Source organism: Aulonocara stuartgranti (genome assembly GCF_965226115.1).
Source record: "Aulonocara stuartgranti genome assembly, chromosome: 23".
Classification (NCBI taxonomy): Eukaryota; Metazoa; Chordata; class Actinopteri; order Cichliformes; family Cichlidae; genus Aulonocara; species Aulonocara stuartgranti.
Window position 1 is genome coordinate 19737650 of NC_138958.1, and position 21317 is coordinate 19758966.

The 21317-nt window shown below is 37.8% G+C and overlaps 2 protein-coding genes across 3 annotated transcripts; both read left to right on the top strand.

The window, feature by feature from the left end:
• Nucleotides 1–227: 227 nt before the first annotated feature.
• LOC309700804 (uncharacterized protein) lies at nt 228–6694 on the top strand. Of its 2 annotated transcripts, none has more exons than XM_082524630.1 (9): nt 228–497; nt 1054–1267; nt 3237–3359; nt 3457–3689; nt 3769–3906; nt 3984–4171; nt 4714–4793; nt 4896–4979; nt 5680–6694. In XM_082524630.1, exons 2-9 carry the CDS (start codon nt 1081–1083, stop codon nt 5823–5825), a joined length of 1179 nt encoding a protein of 392 aa, XP_082380756.1. In that variant the 5' UTR covers nt 228–497; nt 1054–1080; the 3' UTR covers nt 5826–6694. The 2 variants fall into 2 exon arrangements, with proteins under 2 accessions (XP_082380756.1, XP_082380757.1); XM_082524631.1 differs by lacking the exon at nt 228–497 and adding an exon at nt 539–600.
• A 12-nt stretch (nt 6695–6706) lies between these two features.
• LOC309700554 (uncharacterized protein) lies at nt 6707–21021 on the top strand. Its single transcript, XM_082524153.1, has 17 exons — nt 6707–7321; nt 8214–8311; nt 9751–9914; nt 10108–10132; nt 10289–10402; nt 10478–10618; nt 11794–11882; nt 12415–12535; nt 12937–13479; nt 14828–15052; nt 16298–16461; nt 17491–17515; nt 17781–17894; nt 18537–18683; nt 19451–19557; nt 19780–19900; nt 20159–21021. The coding sequence occupies exons 1-17, from the start codon at nt 7236–7238 to the stop codon at nt 20749–20751; spliced, it is 2877 nt and encodes a 958-aa protein (XP_082380279.1). The 5' UTR covers nt 6707–7235; the 3' UTR covers nt 20752–21021.
• The last annotated feature ends 296 nt before the right edge of the window (nt 21022–21317 follow it).

Here is a 21317-nt window from a genome sequence, read left to right on the forward strand (position 1 = left end):
CAGGAGGTATTTGTAAATGGTTTGTCCTAGGCGTTTTTAAACTTCTGTGTTGGTTCTTCTGATAAAGTCATGATGTAATAGTTCAATAAATCAAATTTTAGGTTTTTACGGGGTTAGTGATCAGACTACACATGTATTTACCGGGCTTTTGCCTGTTTTCAGACTGCCTGCAAGTCCTAATTCAGGGCAGCAGATACGTAGAGCGGTTTTTATGTATTGACCTCCACCGGCCTCCGTACTGAGCAAGCAGTTATAAAATGTCAATATAAACAAATCCCAAATCGTCCAAAAGGACATTTTTATAAAACCCGTCAGTTTTATTTGAGGTGTCAGGATAAACGCAGGCTAATTGGAGCTGTTTTAAAATAAATATTTGATTTATTTATTTATTTTATATCTGCCGCTGCTGTCCCACACTTCCTGTTCAGTTTTGTAACGATGTGATAACAACTTATGCAAGTTCAGCGTGAGAATCAATTGGAGCAAAGAACGCAGAGGTGAGCAGCTTCAGTCTTTACTGATCCACTTTAACACAACATCATGTTTAATGCGTTCAGCCTGATTAAAAATAATCCGTGTCTGAGGGTGATGACTCGACAGGTAAGGACAGGTGTATAAAGCTTCATCTGGAAGCTGAGTAACGCATTGATGTCAGCTCACACTGAGCAATCACTGGAGGGAGATTAATGGGAAAGAAAACATTTTTTTAAACAGTTTTTATCCTGAAATGTTCGAGTCTTTGTAAATGTCCAGAAAATTATTTATTAATCGTTTATTTAAGAAATCTTTAAATGTAAATTTGAATGAAGGATTGATCAACTAACCACAGCAGCTGTTTTTTTTAACAGAAGTAAATAATCTATTTATTAGTTTACTGTTTAATTATTAGATTTTGTTTAACATTTGGGAATTTTGCTTGTTATTATTAGTATTACTGAATTTCTTTTGGCTTGTTTTTGTTGTACATGTTGAGTTCATGTTGTTTCGTTTACTGTTGTTTTCTGTTGTCCATAAGATATCTGTACACTGACTGTAAACTCTCCTCACATTAAGGTCACAGGTCATCTCCCCTGAGCCAAGATGTCTGCGATGCGGCGGTCAGTGAGCGAAGCATTCTGGGCGATGTGTGCAGCAGACTCCATGTCTATGCCGGTCCACTGGTACTATGACATCAACGACATCAGGAGGGACTTCGGTGGCTGGATATCAGGCTTCAACTCGCCTCCTGAGCGTCACCCGTCCAGTATCCTCACCCTCTCCAACACAGGTAAGAAGTCATTGGAGAGGTGCTTTTGACCTGCATTGTTTGTAATGACCAGCAGGGGGAGACTCCTGCAAGAAGTCTAACTCTATACGTCTATGAAAAAAATTGCTGAGTTTACAGTCTGAGTGTTGGTTTAAATGTAGAAGTTAAATAAAAGAATATCCTAAAAAGATGTTACATTTATAAATAAAAATGGGTTGCCAGTGAAAATGAATTTAAGGCAGATTTTTTTATTATGCTATTTTCCAATTAGCATGTTTATATTATATAACATAATCTTTATTACACTTAAGTTAATCTAAAAATATGTAGTATAGTAAAAGAAATGTAAAAATATTTTTGGTACATTTTTTACCCAGCAACTGGTCCATGTGTTTCTTATCTGTCGATGTGTATCTGCCGATATGAATCCGATGTAGTTCATTTTATCAACAAAATCAACAAAACTGTTTTTTTTAAATATCCTGCTGCATTTGTTTTAAAAAACAAAACACTAAAGCTATTCTGTTATATGCACTACAGCCAAAACATTTCATAGTTCAGCAATACTGATCAATCTAATTTACTTAAACCTACACCGTCCTCCCTATTCTCGTATTCTAAACAGTACGTAGCAGAAATATTAAACAACCTAACTAATAGGGTTCCAAACTCCTAGCAAAACTAATAGGAAACCACCCCCCACCCTCTGCCTAATGATGCTTAATCAGCGTAATCTGCTTTAATTCAATGCACGTGTAAAACAAATGCATAGAAATAAATTATTTTTCTACAATATTTAAATAGATTCAACAACTTTCTTCAACAGAAAGATGTGCAGACTGCACAGATGGTATCTTCCCAAAGGAAAAGGTACTATAGCTTAGCAGGGGTAAATTAGAGTTAATAGTTACTATATACAATAGTGGATTTCTATACATTTTACGTCAGATGAAAACTTTAATTGTAAGATTCAGATAATTATTTATTAAAAGCTAGACATGAGAATAAGAAAGAAAAGTATTTCTTTGTGCCCCCCTTTACCTGTTAATGCCCTACTTGGCCCCCTGGCAAAACTTTGCTAGACCCGCCCCTGCACAGTTACCAGCTGTCAGCTACGTAAAAAAGGATGCTGGTGTAGAAAGTAAATTCTAACAACAGCTTATCAAGCTTAAATGTGCTGCTGTTGTTTATCCACTGGTTTCCTCTTTCTGGTGCAAAGTGGGCGAACAAACAAACTGGAGAAACGGGACTTGCGACAGAAAAACCGATCAGCTGATCATTGATCAGTTTCATGATTGAAGTAGCAACAGGAGAGGGAGGGAGAGAAGAAGAGGCAGTCGCTCCATATATCGGTTGTTAAGCTTATCGTGGGAATGCTTTACAAACATTCAGAGATGAACTTACACACTTGCTTTACTCCTCTGGGATAACTTTCTCAGAGATAAAATACCGATTTGGTAACGAGGCTCCAAATGCTCAGCCAGACCACCGACAGGTCTCACATGCCACAGCCACTCTATCACGTGACGCACACTGCTCCGACGTGCTAAAGTTATGAGCTGAGTTACGCCATGTCGCAAGTTTTGTGAAGTGCTTTTGTGATAATTAATGGATCGGATTACATTTTTTATTTCTCTCCAATATCCGATCCAGTAATTTAGGTCAGTATCAGACCGATACATAATATGGGATCGGTCCATCTCTAGTTTAAACTAAAAAAGCAGAAACCTCCCTCCTACTGATGCTGGCAAAGCATCAGTGTGGGAAAAATACTTTTAAAAGAACTCTGAACCTGAAGATGAGAACTGCTCATCCAAATGAACTCAGATTTGGCACTCAACTCAAATCCCTAGAAATACACCTCCCAAATATGAAGAAGATTGGATGAACCGGTGTTGAGACAGACAAACAGAAGAGGACCAAGGACACAGCCTTGAGGAGCTCCATCCTGATTAATCCTGCTGTTTTTAACCTCTCTGTCATTTTGCAGCTGGCAGTGGTCGCACCAACTGGTCTTCTGGTGCGAAGCGAGCCAATGTGGTCGGCAGCGTCATTCTCCATGATAAGCTGGAGTTGTGGAACTCCTCAAGTGGATCGATCCACTATCACCGAGGTACTGCCGCCCTATACTACAGTTCACTGTTTTTCCTTCGTTTTGTTGTTTGTTTCTATTTTTGTTGTGTCCATGTTCTTTCTCTGTGGTCTTCAAGGTCTTCAGGCAGGTGACAACACGCTGAACATCCTCTGCTCCCTTCGAGTGGCTCGGACACTTGTCTCCAGAGGTTTTGTGGACGTCTCTCAGCCGGATGCTCGAGCTGCTGTTCTGTCAGACTACGTCCACTTCCTGACCACACCCGGTTCACACAAGGACACCTACGCTGAATCCTTCCACCGCTCATTCTTTGTTGACTGGCAGGAGAGCAAACCGACCTCGCCACATGAAGTAGGACAGAAGCAGTTGACCCCTATGCTGTAACATGCCACATCTGGAGTGTTTCACCAATTTACTTGCTGTTTTCCAGGTTCTGAAGTTTGCAGAGGAACGCTCCGGGATGAAAACGAGCTCTCCGTTCCCTGACTGCCAGCTAGATGCCATTGGCTGCCTTCCCATGATCCTTCCTTTCATCCTTCTGTCTGCCTCAGCCAATGAGGAGCGAGCCGTAAGCGAACACAAATCAACAACATAAGAAACAGTCTCAGATAGCAACATGTGACCTTTAACCTACTCTGTCCTCAGGTTTCAGCAGCGGTGGAGTTCGTAAAGCTCACCCATCCTCACCCCAACGTGCCCGAGTACGTGACGATCTACAGCCGGGCACTGCACGCGGTACTGGGCGGGGCCAGTGTCCGTGAGCAGGCTGAGCAAGCTCTGAGGAGACTGGATGCCTGGGACGCCTGCCAGAGCTTCAGTCGCAAGGCGGCCAAGTGAGATTTTGTAAACATATCTAACACTTCCTTTAGATGTTTCAGAATAAGAGTTGAGTCTAACCACTCGGTACTTTCTTTTGGCCCCTGGAAAACTTTTACTTTGAAGCATCTGAGCAGCATTTGGTTTTTGACAATTTCTTATTAAAATATTTATTAGAATTTTAGGTTGGCTGCCAGAGACCGCTTCCTGTATGCATTTAGAAGTAAAAGTCTTTCAGAATAAACAGGGATTTGAGCTCTTTGAGACCCGGAACAGCTTTAAAGGAGTACTTTAACATTTTTCCTGTATTTCAGGATTTGCTAAAATGTTGAGAATTAAGTAATGCTTCCTGTGCAGGCGTTCACATTAAAAGCCTACAACAAGTGTATTCTTTATGACACTCATAATCACACTTCCTGCAGTTCATTCACAACAAAAGTCTACAGTAAAAAGCCCTTTTTTATTAGCTGTCCAACACTTTCTGCAGACTTCCTTTAGACTAAATGCTTGGTTAGGAAGCAGCGTCTGTGTGTAAAAGGTTATCCGTAATGTTTTTTAGGTTTTCTGTGTCCTCTGAGGAGAGACTGAAGGTCCATCAGAGCGCTGTGAACTACCTTGGTATGGCCTGCTACAACAAAGGTCAGAATCCGACCAATAACCTTTCTTTTACCTCACTGGCTGGTAAAACTTAAGATCATTGTTTTTAGATGCTTGTCTTTCCTGCTTGTGTTGCACAAACAGGTGCTCTGTCCAGCCTGTTCTACCTGGCCCACGAGTTTCATGATGACCCCAAAGGAGGAATCCTGGCAAACACCAACTGTGGAGGTAAAATTTAAACATGCTGGTTTGCACTCAGGCTCCTGTTGGTTAAATCTTTGCCCAGGTGTGGCTTATGCGGTCAAGCAGAAGCCACACAACAAGTGTTTGGTTTTTTTTTATGTATTTCTGTTTTTATATTACTGTGAAACACTTTGTGTTTTTATCCTGTGATGAGTGCTATATAAAAAAAATGAATAGAATATTAATATTAATTAAATTATTCAGAGTCTTTATGTAGGTATGAAACAGCAATGTATTGCAACTTAAAAGAGGATCAAAAACTCCACTGCTTCCTGTTTGCAAACTTGATGAGTCCACATTCAAACTTTTGTTTTTAGCGAATTAAAGTCTATAAATATACAAATCTAAATAAAAAACTGAAAAGTAATTAGTGCAGTATGTGGTTTCTGTGAGTCTTTATACTATTATTATTATTATTATTATTATTATTATTATTATTATTATTTCTCTTTCATTAATATAAAAGCAGTGTCCATACAAGCTGTTAACAAAAGTCTATCCTTCCATCACACTCGGTGTCAGTCAGACTAACTCAGTAGAAACCTCCTGCTGATAGCTGAGCGATGGGCTAATTTTGACTTTTAATAATTTCATTTTTTAATTTCATGGTCTGCTTGATGACTTGCATGTATGACATCAGTGCTGTGTTTGTTCTTATTTTCGTTTTGTTTGGTTCTGACTTCAGGTGAGAACTGTAACCGTGGAGCGGCGCTCGGGGCCTTGCTGGGGGCCGGAGGCGCCCACACAGGAAATTGCATCCTACAGGAGTGGAAGGATGACCTAAGAGATGCTCAGGAATTTATCCCTGACATCCTGAAGGACATTGTTTAAGAAGATCATTGACCCCTGGAGGAAAGAAGAGGAACAGAAATCGCACAGCACTGTAACTTTAAAAACTCCACCGCTTCCTGTTTACAAACTTGATGACTCCACATTCAAACTTTTTATTTTTAAAGAATAAACTCTTTATCACATGTGTTTTATTTTTATGGGAAAAAAAGAGCAAACTTGAACTTGAAATGTAGCAATGAACTGTTTACGTTACATATTTATTATTTGCCTTGCCATCATTTCACCTGCAGCCTTTAAATGATCAAATCAAAAAATATGTGTTTTTGCTCACATGGAAAAAATAAACTAAATGATTCAATGAGTGTGATTTTTGATTTAATAAAAGAATGTAATATATGTACTGGCTTGTATAATAACTCTATGGACCTTTTTAAAATTTTATCCTCAGTAAGAAAAGTAAGTAAATATAACTGATAGTTAACAGTTTTATTAATTAATATCAGGCTTAGATATGGGTTTATGCTTTAAATCAAATGTAAAAATAATATCGATGTAAGATGTTCATAGTGGAGATATTTGGTAAAATCAAGCATCAGCCTCCAGGCAGACATGCACTGAATGTCCAATTTTACAGCAAAGATAAACACGTTACAAAAATATTTCTTTATCCGGTTGTTCAGTGATGACGCGACGAATCCTACTTCCGGGTCTAAAGTAGTCTGCGTTTAATATGGCTTTTGTGTTGTTAACATGTTTAATGTTTTGTATTTTCTTCTATTTGATCTCAAAAAGCTCCTAAAACAGTCAGTGATCCCTGTTGACCTCCCTCGGCTTTTATTACCGCTAATCATTTATTTAAGCTCAGTTTTTAAAACCTTAGGATGTAACTACAGCCCAGCCCATGAATGACTAACCTCGTATTGAGGATGGATTATCTCAGTTGTTCTCCTGGCTGAAGTTTGGTCCTTTTACAGCATCCTGCCATGCGATTACATTTGTTCCTGACCACCGAGAACACTCACGTTAACTTTTATCGAGTGGGAAAAAAGTTAGCTTGTTTATATTATGCTAACATAGCTGTGTTGCTAGCGGTCACGTAGCACATCATTATATACCAGCTAGCCCAACTTCAGTAACCCTACAAACGTCACTGCTGTTTAGTTTTCTGTCTTCATTTATGCTGGAAGTGATAACAGAGCTGTACGTTTTAATTTGTTTCCAAAACCCTGCAGTCAGGACATGCTATATTGTATTTAGATAGAAGCTAGCGAGCTAACTCCCTGCTAACTTCTAACTCCGTTAAATGTCATAAATTCCGTTTTCATGGATGCCTGGATGTTAAACTCAATTGTTACACCTGGTAGAGCAGAACACTGATCATTTTATTAAAGATGAAAGACTTTAGACAGTTTTTCAACTCTCAGTAATGCCATAGTGATCGTTTGATATATGGACCTGCAGCGGAGTTTAGACCCAGACACGGCTAGTGACGTCAGACTGAACAACCGGATAGCTAATTCGTCCCTTCCTAACAGGTGGATGCGGTTGAATTTTCTAATAACTGACCTGTTTAAATTGTATTGAGGCTCAGAGTTTGTATTAGTCCGAGATATCAGGCTAATGGTGGTTAGCTGTCTGCTAAGCTTCATCTCAGCATTTCTGAACTGAACCTCCGGCCTTTTTGTAAATGGCTGTACCTACTCTACAGTGCACTCAAAGCACTTTATACAACTTGTATTGTTGACACTGAACATACAACTACGTTCATCTATCATGAGTCACCATAAGTGCTTTCTAACATTCATACTCCAATGGATGCATCAGGGAGAACTCTGGCTTAGCATCTTGACACAGGCTATTGGCAGACTGGAGCAGCCAGAGATCGAACCACCAACCTGCTGATGATCGACTCTACCCTCTGTGCTACAGCCACCCCATTTTAATAAAATGATCTAATCAATAATCAATAATACTAACAGATTATCTGAAAAGTCTGAACTCCATTTTGGTGAGTTGGTTCCAAAAGGAATTTCAATCCTATAAAATCTGCAGGAAATCAGTTTGTGAATTCTGGTCTTGCTAAAAGTCTGAAAGGAGGATTAACCAGGGAGTGCTCATTGGTTAACGCCATGTCTTCATTTCACAACTTCACCAACCAATCAGTGATAAATATCATGGTATGTTTAAAGTGTGCCCCAGACTTGGAGTTGCAGTACATTTAGAAGTCATGAGTTTATCACCTAGTCAGAATCTGTAAAGTCAGTAGTTTAAACCTCCTCTTTATTGTTATTTACCTGTTATTAAACTGTGAGGAAAACACATTCATCAGCCTGATAGGGAAAGCCTGCTGCTGTACTGTTGGGGGTTTAGCGGGGGGCTGGTTTGTAGTTTGTTTGTTCTCAACCTTTGATCCTTTGATAAGTTTAGAACAAACATGGAGTCCATTAGCAGAGACACGAAGCATCTCTTCGTCTTACTACTGCTCATCATCGCTTCTATCCCATCATGCACTGGGATCCCTGAAGGTCAGTTTTATGTCTTCTCTATCTTGGAAATTTTCTTTGTCTTTTTCTGTACTTGTTTCCACCTGTTAGGGATGGCACACAGGCATCCACAGCTCTGAGCAGCTCTCCACAACATCGGGAGGCTAAAGTCATGCTAGCATGTTGGTTTGTAATGAACTGGGAAGCGATAAACACTACAGATAAATTTCAGGAAGATAAATCTGAACACTGAATAAACTTAGACTCAAGATTATTTTATTTCATTCAAATATGAGAGGGCATATTATTCTTTCACAAAAAAGAAAAAACAGTTAGAAAAAACAGGAATGAAACTAATTTCTAGCTCAGAATAAATAACATAAAACATGAACATTATTTATTTATATTTATTCAGCCATGTATTCATGTACATTTAGGTCTTAAGTCTTTTGTTGTAGCAGGTGAAACAGTGATATTGGTATTATTATAGCCAAAGACCAACTGCCAAAATATTGTATAATATATATTTATATTACCTAAAAAATGACTATGATTAAAAATTAAAAAATTTAAAAAAAAAAGAATAAAAGTACAACGCATAAAAGTAAAATGATGAAAGATTATATTTTACAACATTTTAAGAAGTGTTTAACTATGCAAACAAAGCATTATAAATATAGAAATATGAGGACATTTGTGACAGTTTACAGAAGTCAAATCAGTTACAAAACAAACAAGGGAAAAACACATAAAAAGTCTCTAAATGTGTTGGCTTTTCCTGTTTGCCAATATTATATTAACAGCAATGTTTTTTGTGATAAAACTTATGCTGTAGATAAAATGTAAAATATATTATCTTTTTTAAACCTGGTTTGCATTTAAATAGCAAAACAATATTAATTCGGTCCCAAGTCATGCTAACAGTCAAATTAACAAGAATAAAATGCAAACATCTTTCAACTGTATACCACTATTAACTGTGTAATTATGTGTAAAAAGCACATTATGTGTGTATTTTATTATTCTTATTAACTTAAAAATATAGTTTAATGAAAAATAATTTAGCAAAATATTTGAAAATAAAATCTTTAATGTCTTCCTTTTCATTTTTTTTTTATCTATAAAGATGTTTTTTAAATAATTATTTGAGTGAAATGGTTAAGCAATTTGTTATTTTATTTTTCTCATCTTTTTTTTTATAACCAGAACTAATAGTACTTACTCACTGTTTTACTTATCTAAGTCTATCAGTATCCACCCCAGCTAAACTGTTCCAAAGCAAAAACAAATACATTATTCATGCTGATTTAAAAGTTAATATGGAATTGAGACTGATTTTCATCACAGAAAAATACAGGATTACCCTGAATAACTATATCAGTAAACATACAGGAAACTTATGCAAACACCATTATTAATGTCTCTTATGTCTACACAACTGGAGTTTGACATGTGTCGTTCTGTTTAATTTCTACACAAAGGCGTGGGTTTGGAAAAGTCTGAGGCCAGCGGTTTCCTCCATCGAACTCGTCGAGCAAACTTTTTCCTGGAGGAAATCAAGACAGGCAATCTGGAGCGTGAGTGCATCGAGGAGAAATGTTCCTATGAGGAGGCCAGGGAGATTTTTGCCCACCCACAACAGCTGGTCAGTTTCAAGATACCAACAAAAGCATTGAAAATGCCACAACACTTGGTACCAAATTTTATTACTGAAGTCAAGGTAGTGACATAAGAATGGATGGTGCTGGTGGTAGTTGAAAGACAGAATTTGATGGTTTTTATTTTATTTATATTTGTTTTGTTAACTATTACTGAATTTGGGTCCTCTGTCTACTCAGGAGAACTTCTGGAGGACATACACAGGTACTCAGTCTGAGCTTTGACATTTCGAACATTATAAACACATTGCAAATAAAGTAGTGCTAGAATTCTTTACGCACTTGTAACCAAGACATTGCTCAGTTTTCCAAACATTTGTTGAAATGCTTGATAAAAATCTTTGCTACTTCCTGTTTGCAGCTGTGGACAAATGTTTGTCCTCTCCCTGTAAGAATAGAGCGACGTGCACTCGAAACATCGACACCTATATCTGCAAATGTCCACCAGGTTTCCATGGATACAACTGCGAAAAAGGTTGGAAGTCCAAAAAGTCTGTTGATGTTTTCAATTGGTGCAGAGGAAGTCAGTGTTATCATTGTTCCCTTGCAGTGCGTTCAAACACCCCCAGCTGTCGCTACAGAAATGGAGGATGTGAACATTTCTGTAGAGAGCTTCAGGATGGCTCTCCCATATGCTTTTGTGCTCCGGGATACAGACTTGAACTGGACAACAGTACCTGCATGCCTGAAGGTCTGAGCCAGTAACACACTTATGAAGTACAGTGCAAATCACATGTACAAATTGTTGGAGTCAAATTGTTAAATGTTGTCATTGTGTTACTTAAATTTGTAGGTCTTAGTTCAAACTATGGAATCAAAGACATTCCTGTGTCTCTGACCACCTCTCCAGCCACACACACACACACACACACACACACACACACACACACACACACACACACACACACACACACACACACACACACACACACACAGTGTCTTATCTTTTAGAACCATAGGGTGGTTTTACAATGGGAGGTGCTTGTGTGTACTGTGACTGTTGTGTAAACTGTGTGTCGGGGAAATAAAAGGCTGCGAGGAAGACTGGTTGGTTGACGCTGGTTAGGGAACAGGTGAGGAGCGTTCAGCTCCCAGAGCCGTTAACGAGAATAAGTCTCTAAACTAGCAGGGCCTGTGGAAGCGCAGACCCAACACAAATACTTTAAAAATACAGGCTTTACAAGTTCTAATCGGCTTGCTTTATGCTCATGGATGAATTTAAAGTCGCCCTTGATTGAAGACAGTAAAAAAAAAAAACATTCTTAGATTTGTACAGGTTACCTGTGAGCAGGGACATCACAGCACCTTGATTTGATTGATTTGTTTCACGTGCTAAGCAACACCTTTACCTACAACATCTTGACCTAGTCTTGATGCATGCTCAATCATCCAGGTAATGAAATCCCAAACAGTTGATTCTGTTCATCTGGACGTAACATTTTCAGTGGGAGAAACGTTTCGTCACTCATTCAAGTAACTTCTTCAATCTCACCTGACTGCAGGTTTCCCCAATCTTATAAACAGTACATTTGCACAATGACTGAAACTAGCACTGAATGAACAATGGGCTGTGAGGTCAGTTCCTTGACCATTAATATGCAAATTGTCATTACTATTGATCAATAACCACTGATCACAGCCCATTGATGAAAGACCATTGATCAATGGCCATAAGGGCCATTCACAGAGGGTTCGGGAATGGTATATTAACCTCTTAGCAGATATTTACACCCAAAAAACTGCTTTTAAGTTTCTTAGATATCACAAGTTTGGACTGATTTTAATTCCTGTGTGTCTTTGAGCATCATTCAGGGTGTCAGAAGCAAAAGGCTGACTTTTGGTTTCTTTCTTAACTGTCTGGTCCAGATGCTGTGGTCTGCGGAAGGCCTCAGGTACATTTTGCCCCCAGGGTTGTTAATGGGATAATGTGTCCCAAAGGACATTGTCCGTGGCAGGTAAGTCTTTGAATAGAGCCCCATCTCCAGTAAAATGAGCTAAGATACACAATCTTCCACTAGAATACATAAAGAGACACATATAGTATTGTGCAAAAGTTTTGTAGAAACAACACTGTCATAAAAGTGGTCACAAAATAACCCAGTTTGATTGGCATGAAATAGTATTTTTCCACTAGCAAATAGCTATTAGCCAAAAGATTTGACATACTTCAGCATGCTGTGCAGCGCATCAAACAAATTTGAGGATAATCGACAAATAATGGCCAGAAGGGGAAGTGGAAGGCAAAAAAATAAATAAATAAATAAAAAAATCTACAGCTGATGAAGGGTATCATATCCCTAAAACTTAAGAAATAGGAAAATTAAAAAAAAGAGCTGACACAGGAGATGATCACTGAAGCTTCATCAGAAATGGTCTCAGTGGAAGGGTGCCTGTCAGTATATGCCAAATTACACAAGGACTGAACTGAAAATCAGTGTAAACAGGGAGATGAATCCAGATTTGTATGTATTTTATCTCTTTTTTCAGGCTCTTCTGGCTGAAAATAACCAATTCTTCTGCGGTGCCATCGTCTTGTCGGATCGATGGCTTTTAACTGCAGCTCACTGTGTTTATCAAAAACCTAGCACCGTGCTCCACATCGTTGTTGGTAAGACAATTAGAAAAATGGTAACTTCAAATTCTGGCTTCTAGTCTGGCCTCTCTTACTTCCTTCAATCACATAACATTCACCAGGTCAATGTTGACTCATTTTAGGGTTACAGATAGCATTTTATTTAATGTCCATACCTCTTTATAGGCTGTTTTGTCTGTTTGAAGCATTGTATGCAATGTAAAATATTTGATTTAATTTGAAAGGTGTCATTTTCTAGCTTCTGAAAATGTATCTAACAGTATATGGGTTTTGCTAACATAGTGGATATTGTGAGTCAACTGTATGTTATGTATGTTAGGTCAACTTAATTGTCGTTCAAGTTTTTTTTTCAGTTTGCTCACTTTTCTTCTGGCTCCAAATTCAATGTAGCATTTAAAAGTAATGTCGCTTTCAAGGTGAGCATGACATAAGGGAAGAGGAAAAAACAGAACAGTGGCGGCGGGTGCTCAAAGTTGTGTGCCATGAAGACTACAACGTGACTAGCTCCGACAGCGACCTGGCTTTGTTGAAACTTCACCGCCCAGTAAAACTGGGCCGCCACGTCGTGCCCATCTGCCTTCCTGCCCGCAATAGCACCTTCACCCGGACGCTGGCAAGCATCCGCCACTCGACTGTGTCTGGTTGGGGTCGTCTGGCAGAGTTTGGCTCTACCTCAAGATACCTGCAGCGTCTGCAGCTGCCGAGGGTCCCGGTGCAGGAGTGCCGCCTCCACACCGGGCTCAACATCACCAAGAACATGATATGTGCTGGCTTCAAGCGTGGTGGCCAGGATGCTTGCAAGGGTGACAGCGGGGGCCCACTGGTGACACGCTACAAGAAAACCTGGTTCCTTACAGGTGTGGTGAGCTGGGGGAAAGGCTGCGGCCAAGAAAACATGTACGGCGTCTACACGAAGGTCACAAACTTCCTGGACTGGATTGAGAATATCATGGCAACTGGCTAAAATTGGTTTTAGTCACTGTGTCAACGCAGTTCAAGAGTTAAAGAGAGTAAGAATCCAGTGTTAGAAACATTAGATCAGTAATCACTGTGAAGGAGCCACAAATGTATAAAAATAATATTCATTTTCTGATGCTGTGCTCAAATAGCTTTAACTTCCACACCTTCATGTACCTAAAAAATGCCAGAGATGTAGTTTCAGAAGCTTTTTGAACAAAAAAAGAATTTTTGACTGTCAGCTGGAGGAATTTCATCACAATAAAATTGGTCCTGAGAAAAATCCAAAATCAACAAACTAAAAAATTATTTGTTTTTCAAGTAAATTAATGGCCTGTATTTTTAGATATAAATTAATCTGCTAGAAACTTTGAAGTTTTCTATAGTGATGGTAAATGTAAACCATCAACCAACAATCAGTTTAATCTAAAAGATGCAAAGACATCAGTTCACTCGACATGTTGAAATGTTGTTTTTTGACAATAAAGATGAAGTTCAGTGTTTTTCGTTTCTTTTCATGCCCCTCACTCACTTTTCAGCCATTTTGTTGTAGATGTGCTTCTGTTCGTAGGACCAGTAGGCCTCATTTAGTAACAGTGGGTCCTTCATGCACACAAATCAGTGATTTATCAATATTTTCTTACGTGAATTTGTTTGTTCTTTATAAACAAATTTGAAATTGCCTCAGACCGTGTGTACAAACAAATGAACCACTGTTCCAGAAGTGTTGTAGTATGTTCATGTGAAACTTTGTGAATCCAAACATGTGCTGCCATGTGAGGGTTAATAATAATAATTAATAATCAAGTGCATTTGATTATGAGCACCTAATTTCTACTTACTTTCGTAATTCCTATACAAGAAGTAATAGTGTACTTAGTTTTTCACGCACTGCTTCTGCATTTTGTCTTAATACTTGTTGAATATACAATGACATTGTAATTTGTTTTGTTGTATTTATCTAATTCTAAGACCTGCAAAGGTCTACTTTTCACTACGTTCTGATAAATAAAATCTTAGAACTGAAACAGTGGTTACTTTCTGTTTACACTGACTGTGGAATATTGGCTGCAAATATCTGTTTATTGTTGAGTTTAACAAATTAAGCCAAGTCAGTCAAATCCTTCTTTTGACTGAATGATTTTAGTCTAATAACCTTCTAAACACAAGACAAAACAATGTGTAAGTATAATACATACATACACAGCCTCACGTTATAATAAATAGAATAATATTGAACTCGTGTAGGCTGCTTGACTGCTTGGTGTTTGAAGTCTACGTCAGAAATATCAGAAATACACAAAAGAAACTCTGCGTTTGCGTAATTTCTCCAATTCACCAATGAAACAGTGATAATCAGGAATCTGGAGGCAGAAACTTTCAGTGATTTTGGGTCAGAGTTTCATCATTCAGGTTTCTCCACTGATCACGTGACCACCAGCAGGAGGAGGGACGGACTTTGGACCCGAAGCCCCACAAAGACACAGCACAGCAACTTTCTGATGAAATCAACTATGTGGCTGAAAGTCTTCATCATCTTCGTCTTCAGCTTCCACAGCTGCCAGCTGGCTTCAGGTGAGCTAACACGTTTACGCGTATCGATCACTGATTGATTGATTAGTTAGCTCAGGGATTAAGCAGTGACATGGAGGTGAAACCACTTAATCATAGGTCTGTTTTTGTCGTGAGAGGGACGAGAATGACCATCATTTTGAGCTAATATTAACATGTTAACAGTGACATCTGATGCACAGTATGGAACAGCAGAGTCAAATAAAAACACTGATTGTAAGGTGGAGCTTCTAAAGCAGTGTAAGGTGGACAGTATATGCTTAAAAACAAGTGTGTTTAGAAACACAAGGTTTCATCTGCCCCTCCCCCCACCCCAAAAGGGGGGGAGGCAAAAAGTTTAAGTCACCTGTACAATAAACCAATCAATACATAAATAAGTGAGTAAGTAAGTAAATAAAATTATATTTAAAAAACAAACAGAAAGAAAATGGAAACCACAGAAAACCAAAAATATCATGAAAAAATTGCAAATATTTATCGTTATGAGACTGGATGTGGGTAAAAATAAACAACCACAGTGATTATTTAATCAGTTTTTAACAAATTATTATTTGACAACTAAGATAATAATCAGTGAACCTTTTTAAAGAAAAGCGTCATCATTTGCTGCCTCTTATTTCTTACATGTAGCACTTTACTTTATTGCAGTAAAGTTTGAGATTTTTACTCTACGGTTTGTTTTAGTAATTTCTAATGTGTTAGGTTTTATAAATGATTTAATGTTTAATGTCTAACATTTATTTGTCATATCGGTATATTTTTGTTTATGTTATTCATCTATGTTCAGTTTTCTATAGATTTGTTTTTTGTTTTTCAAATAATTATTTATGAAAACCATCAATTTTGCAAAGAGCCACAAATGCAAATTAGACTTTATGGTTACGTCACATTTACTTTGTTTATTAAGGTGCTCATGGTAATTAAAATGCATTGTCCCGTATAAATAAACATGTCAGAGATATGGAAACCAAGCAGTTTATTGTAAAAATAATTATACATAACATACGTGATCAGTGACTTTACAAAGGCTTCAGATGAACTTTGATCAGAATCAAATTTAAAAACAATGCAATAGACATGTAGAGATTTCAGTCTTGTAGGACATTTACGTTACAATATAAAGCGCCTTCAGGTAACTCTTGTTGTGATTTGGTGCTATATAAATAAAACTGAATTGAATTGGATGACCAACTCTGATTGAGACAGAACTATTCTGATGAACTCTCCCCTTCTTCAAATGTTGGGCAGTCTTTCTGGATAAAGATCGAGCCAATGGCGTTCTAGTTCGGACTCGGAGGTATAACTCAGGCTGGTTTGAGGAGCTGCAGATGGGAGACCTGAGGAGGGAGTGTATAGAGGAGAAGTGCACCTACGAGGAGGCCAGGGAGGTGTTTGAGCACACCGAGCTCACGGTAAAATCAAATTAAATTTTCACTTCACTGAACATGTTTTCTATAAAAGAGTTTTACATGACAGGAGAAAACAGCAGGTGGAAAAAAATGGTATTGGGACTTGTCATGTGTGAACTAAGAATAGATTTAAATTACTGATACTTAAATTAAATGCTGTTAAATACTGAAGCCATGTTATTTCAGTAAATTACTGACTAGTTTTAAGACAATCATTCATGTAAACATGCAAATTGATAGCAATTCATAATTAGCAACACAAACAGAGGCAAATACTTGGCCACATGAACTCATGAGGTGAAAATGTGCTTTATACTAACTTTCCAACATACTTGGGATGCTGCCAATGCTTAGAAATTGAGGACAAGCGTATCATAGTCATTTGTAGGAATAGAGAGGGCATTATTCAATTTCTCACTTACTTAAACAAAACTTAATGTTTTTACTAATGTTGGCTTTCAGTTATAACTTGAGGGAAGAAGCCATCCCATTGGCTGTTAGGGGGCAGTGATTTATAGTTTGTAAAATTTTCTAGAAATACTTAAGAAACTATGTTCATGTCAAAGCTTTGCAGTTGATCTGAACCTAAAATCGCAGTTTCGTTTTTTAGTGAATAGCTGTAGGCCGCAACCAATCAGATAACCAAGAACATTTTAAGTCAGGGGCCAAAGGAATCTTATAAAACACTAAATAATCACAAACAGGCTAAAAGACATTCAAAACAACCACACAGACATTCGGGCTTACCACAAACAAACAGAAGCTGTCCAAGAAGAGACAAACATAACGCAGAGACTAAAGCACTACGCAAAGATAAAACACAGATGCAAGCAGATGCAGATCAAATCTAAGCAAATGACACACAACAAAGCTATAGAGAACTTAATGTGAAGCTAAACATCTGCAGGATTCACAGCTAAAGTGTTTTTCTTGTAGATTTGCTGCCTTTTACATATCTTTGTTGGAGACCCGATGTTTCTGTCTGATAGCTGGTTTATTTTTTTCACATTGCTGTAATTGTTGTCTCCTCAGAATGAGTTCTGGAAAACATACAACGGTAAGCAATTTCCCATGTTAAAAGTAGCTGGAATAAAATGTTTTTTTAGCGCAGCACCACATACATCTTGAAGACCAATTTTACGTCCACCTTCAGAAACTCCAGCAAGTCAACTTGTGAATTGTGTTTAGATTTAATACATTTAACGTAAAATATAAACTATAATGTCGATTTTAAGAGCAGCTTTCCCAAATAGAGATCATCAATAACACCATGTAATATGATACAGTCATGTTAAATCATTGTGTTCTGTGTTGTCTTATAGTACCAAACCCCTGTATTTCCAATCCCTGTCAGAATGGAGGCAGTTGCTCCACTCATGCTTCATCCTACATCTGCTTTTGTCTGCCAGAGTTCCATGGAGTCACCTGTGAGCTTGGTGAGCAAAGAATATGATCATTTTCACATCACTTGGCTGCTGTAATGTGAAGTATTTTCTATTTAAATTAGCTTAGCTAGCAGTTTGCCTTCATTAAAATTAAACTATGAACGTCACTCAGTTAATAACAGCAAAACATGTTTATGTTTTCAGAAGGGAATTTTATTTTGTTAGACAGAAAAAGAAACACTCAATTATAAAGGCACAAAATCTCATAAACTCAGCAAACTAAAATTACATTCACAATTCATGATGGTGAAAAACTGTGATTATTTAAATTATTATTATTATTATAAAGTTATATATAAAATAATATTTTTACAATATTATTTATAATTATAATTATAAATAAAAATGATCATTTATAATATTTTACTTAATCATATGCTGAATAAAATTTAAGTATATGACTTACAAAATTGTTATCAAACAATAGTCAAAGTGTTTGGCTTATTTTTAAGCTATATATAATATTTAACATGTACTTTATCAAAATTAATTATTCCTCCCGCCAGTTTATGAAAAACTACTTGAAAAGTAATTGAAATAACTGTTATTTGCTTTTTGTATAATTTAATTTCTTTTTACTTTTTTGTGATTAAATGAACAAATTACATAATTTAATTATGAACATTTCTTTAGAGGTGAAAGCTGAGATCGATACCTGCTGGGTGGAGAACGGAGAATGTGAGCACTTCTGTGAAGAAGACGAGTTCCAAAAAAAACAGAACTGCTCGTGTGCAGACGGCTACTTTCTCCATGTTGATGGACGGAGTTGCATAGCAAAAGGTTGGACAGTGATTTGTAAAGAACAAAATGTGAAAAATGTTTTGTAGATTCTCAACACAATTGTTTTCATATTTGCAATAACAAAGTTTATGACAGTTTTCTTTAAAAACCCATATTTGCTATGAAAGACAAAAACATAGGTTAGAATATGTAAAAACATTTAGATGCTGGTAATGGTAATTATTTTGTCTTAGTTTATCCATCACACCAATATTTTACATAACTGTGTGTATATGATTCTTTAAATGTAAATTTTTTTAATTAAGGAAAATAATCATTTGATTCTAGTAAACAATCAGAGGATTGAAGAATTAAAGAATTTCAATCACTTTTTAACATTTTTCAGGGCTGCAGAAAATGTGTGTGTGTGTGTGTGTGTGTGTGTGTGTGTGTGTGTGTGTGTGTGTGTGTGTGTGTGTGTGTAAATATTTGTTCAGGTATTTCAGTTTGACGAACATCATAGCGCTGAAGTTTATATATTTACAGGAAAATCCTGTCTGTTCATACAGGCCTCACTAATCAACCTTTGGACTCCCTGCTGCACTAAACAGTTATGAAATTCCTGTTTTACTTTAAACCAGCCCTCTATACCCCCAACCTCCCCACCACCACATGTGTGTGTCATCAGTGTATAAACAATTGCTTAGAACACTTAAGTAGTTCTAGTGCACCAGTAAAACCTTTAACTAGTAAAAGTTAAACCAGAGCTGCAGTTTGATATTATTTGCAAAATGAAATTAATAATGAATAATTTGTTATTGTTTCAGAGCCGATAGCATGTGGCATGGTCCCCATACTGCGGGGTGAAGAAAAGGAGGAGCATCTCCGAATCGTTGGAGGAACTGTATGTCCTAAAGGTGAATGCCCCTGGCAGGTAGGCCCAAGATAAAGGAAGAGTTCATCGGTTTAAATATGTCTGATTTTTTATTAACTAAGCGTCCAGGGTAGCAGAGAGTCCACTAACATAAAAGGGTATCTAATCTCTTAGATTCTATCGAAACCAGTTTTTGGTTCTGAACAACAAATATTAATTTAGTTTTGTGTGTTTTATCCTTTTTGAAGGCTCAGACAAAATGTGCTCTTGTGTTGTGTGAAGGTATTGCTGATGTATAAAGGAAAAGGTTTCTGTGGAGGAGTGATTTATAAACCTACATGGATCATCACAGCTTCTCATTGCATGGAAGACATCGTGGTCCAGTTCCTGAAAGTCATTGCAGGTATGACTCTCATAGTTAAATATGCCGTCTGTTCAAGCAAGCCTGACTTATGAAGCAGAACAGGAGAGTGACAGGAGTCTAAACCTCTTAAAATGATGACAACCCTAAAAAAAATAGGAGGCTACCTGTCTATAAATCTTTTCATTAGACAATGAAAATACACAAGCATACTTCAAATCACTGTTAATTAATCTCAATTTAACTTTGAATTGTGCTCAAAGGATTAAATCTGAGCTGCCTTATATTTCTTTCTGTCAGGTGAGCATGACATTACGGTGAATGAAGGCACCGAGCAGCTCATCCAGGTGGCTGAGATTATCATGCATGAAAACTACGTATCAAGCACTGCAGACAATGATATCGCTCTCCTCCGCCTGGCTTCTCCCATCATCTATACCCAGTATGCTGTCCCAGTCTGCCTACCTACATGGAATCTATCCACCCGTGTGCTCTGGATGATCCGGCTGCACACAGTGAGTGGCTGGGGGAGGCGGAGCGAAAATGGGCCTACCGCACAGATCCTTCGACGCCTGAAGGTGCCGCGAATCCGCACGCAGGACTGTGTCGATGAGAGTGGCGTAGTGCTCACTCAGAACATGTTTTGCGCCGGATATATTGAGGGTCGTCAGGACTCGTGTAAAGGTGACAGCGGTGGACCCCTGGTGACCCAGTATAAGACGACAACTTTCCTGCTGGGGATCGTCAGCTGGGGGAAGGGCTGCGCCCGACCGGGGAACTATGGCATCTACACCCGAGTGTCCAACTATCTTGAGTGGATCCACAACCGGACGGCAACACCAGATCAACCGAGGAACAGCAGCAAGACTTTGATGCACAACCTTACCACCTGAAAGACCCGATTAACTTAGCTTAGCATAGCTCATATAACCAAATACTACGTTTTCACTTTTCTGATTGACTGCTAAGATTCTCATTAAAAACTTTGCAGAAAGTATTTCGCTTACAAATTTTGGTGGTTTGATTTCAATTGATCAGTTCTGCATATTTAAGAAAGTTCATCAAATCGTTAAAAACACAAAACATTCTTTTACAAATGTGATGCTTTACTGCTTTTCTCTGAACAGATGATAGAACAATGTATTGGATTTTCTTTTAATTAAAACGAGCCTTGTGAATGTATTTTTCATTGCATTTTGTAGACAGAATGACAATTAACACTTAGAATTGCCATGTTGAGCTATTCACGATTTTAACCCTCCCCTTTCCCATCCTGAGGACACCTGCTAGGGTAACCATTGTTTGTCTTTTTTTCTGATAAATAATTTCAATCATATTTCCGGCCCAATGATTGGGTGTGTGTCAGAGGTTAGTGAGGGAAATCTCTGCCTTACACCTTACTATGGCTATCTTTGGGAAGCCCTGAGATCTATTCTAGTCGCCACACCATGCCAATACA

Bases quoted from the DNA above. Each gene is read 5' to 3' on its own strand.
- LOC309700804 (XM_082524630.1), top strand. From the start codon at position 1,081: ATGTCTGCGATGCGGCGGTCAGTGAGCGAAGCATTCTGGGCGATGTGT. The intron at 1,268-3,236 runs GTAAGAAGTCAT...GTCATTTTGCAG, and splicing joins CCTCACCCTCTCCAACACAG to CTGGCAGTGGTCGCACCAAC. The intron at 3,360-3,456 runs GTACTGCCGCCC...GTGGTCTTCAAG, and splicing joins ATCGATCCACTATCACCGAG to GTCTTCAGGCAGGTGACAAC.
- LOC309700554 (XM_082524153.1), top strand. From the start codon at position 7,236: ATGGACCTGCAGCGGAGTTTAGACCCAGACACGGCTAGTGACGTCAGA. The intron at 9,915-10,107 runs GTCAGTTTCAAG...CTGTCTACTCAG, and splicing joins TTGCCCACCCACAACAGCTG to GAGAACTTCTGGAGGACATA. The intron at 11,883-12,414 runs GTAAGTCTTTGA...CTCTTTTTTCAG, and splicing joins AAGGACATTGTCCGTGGCAG to GCTCTTCTGGCTGAAAATAA.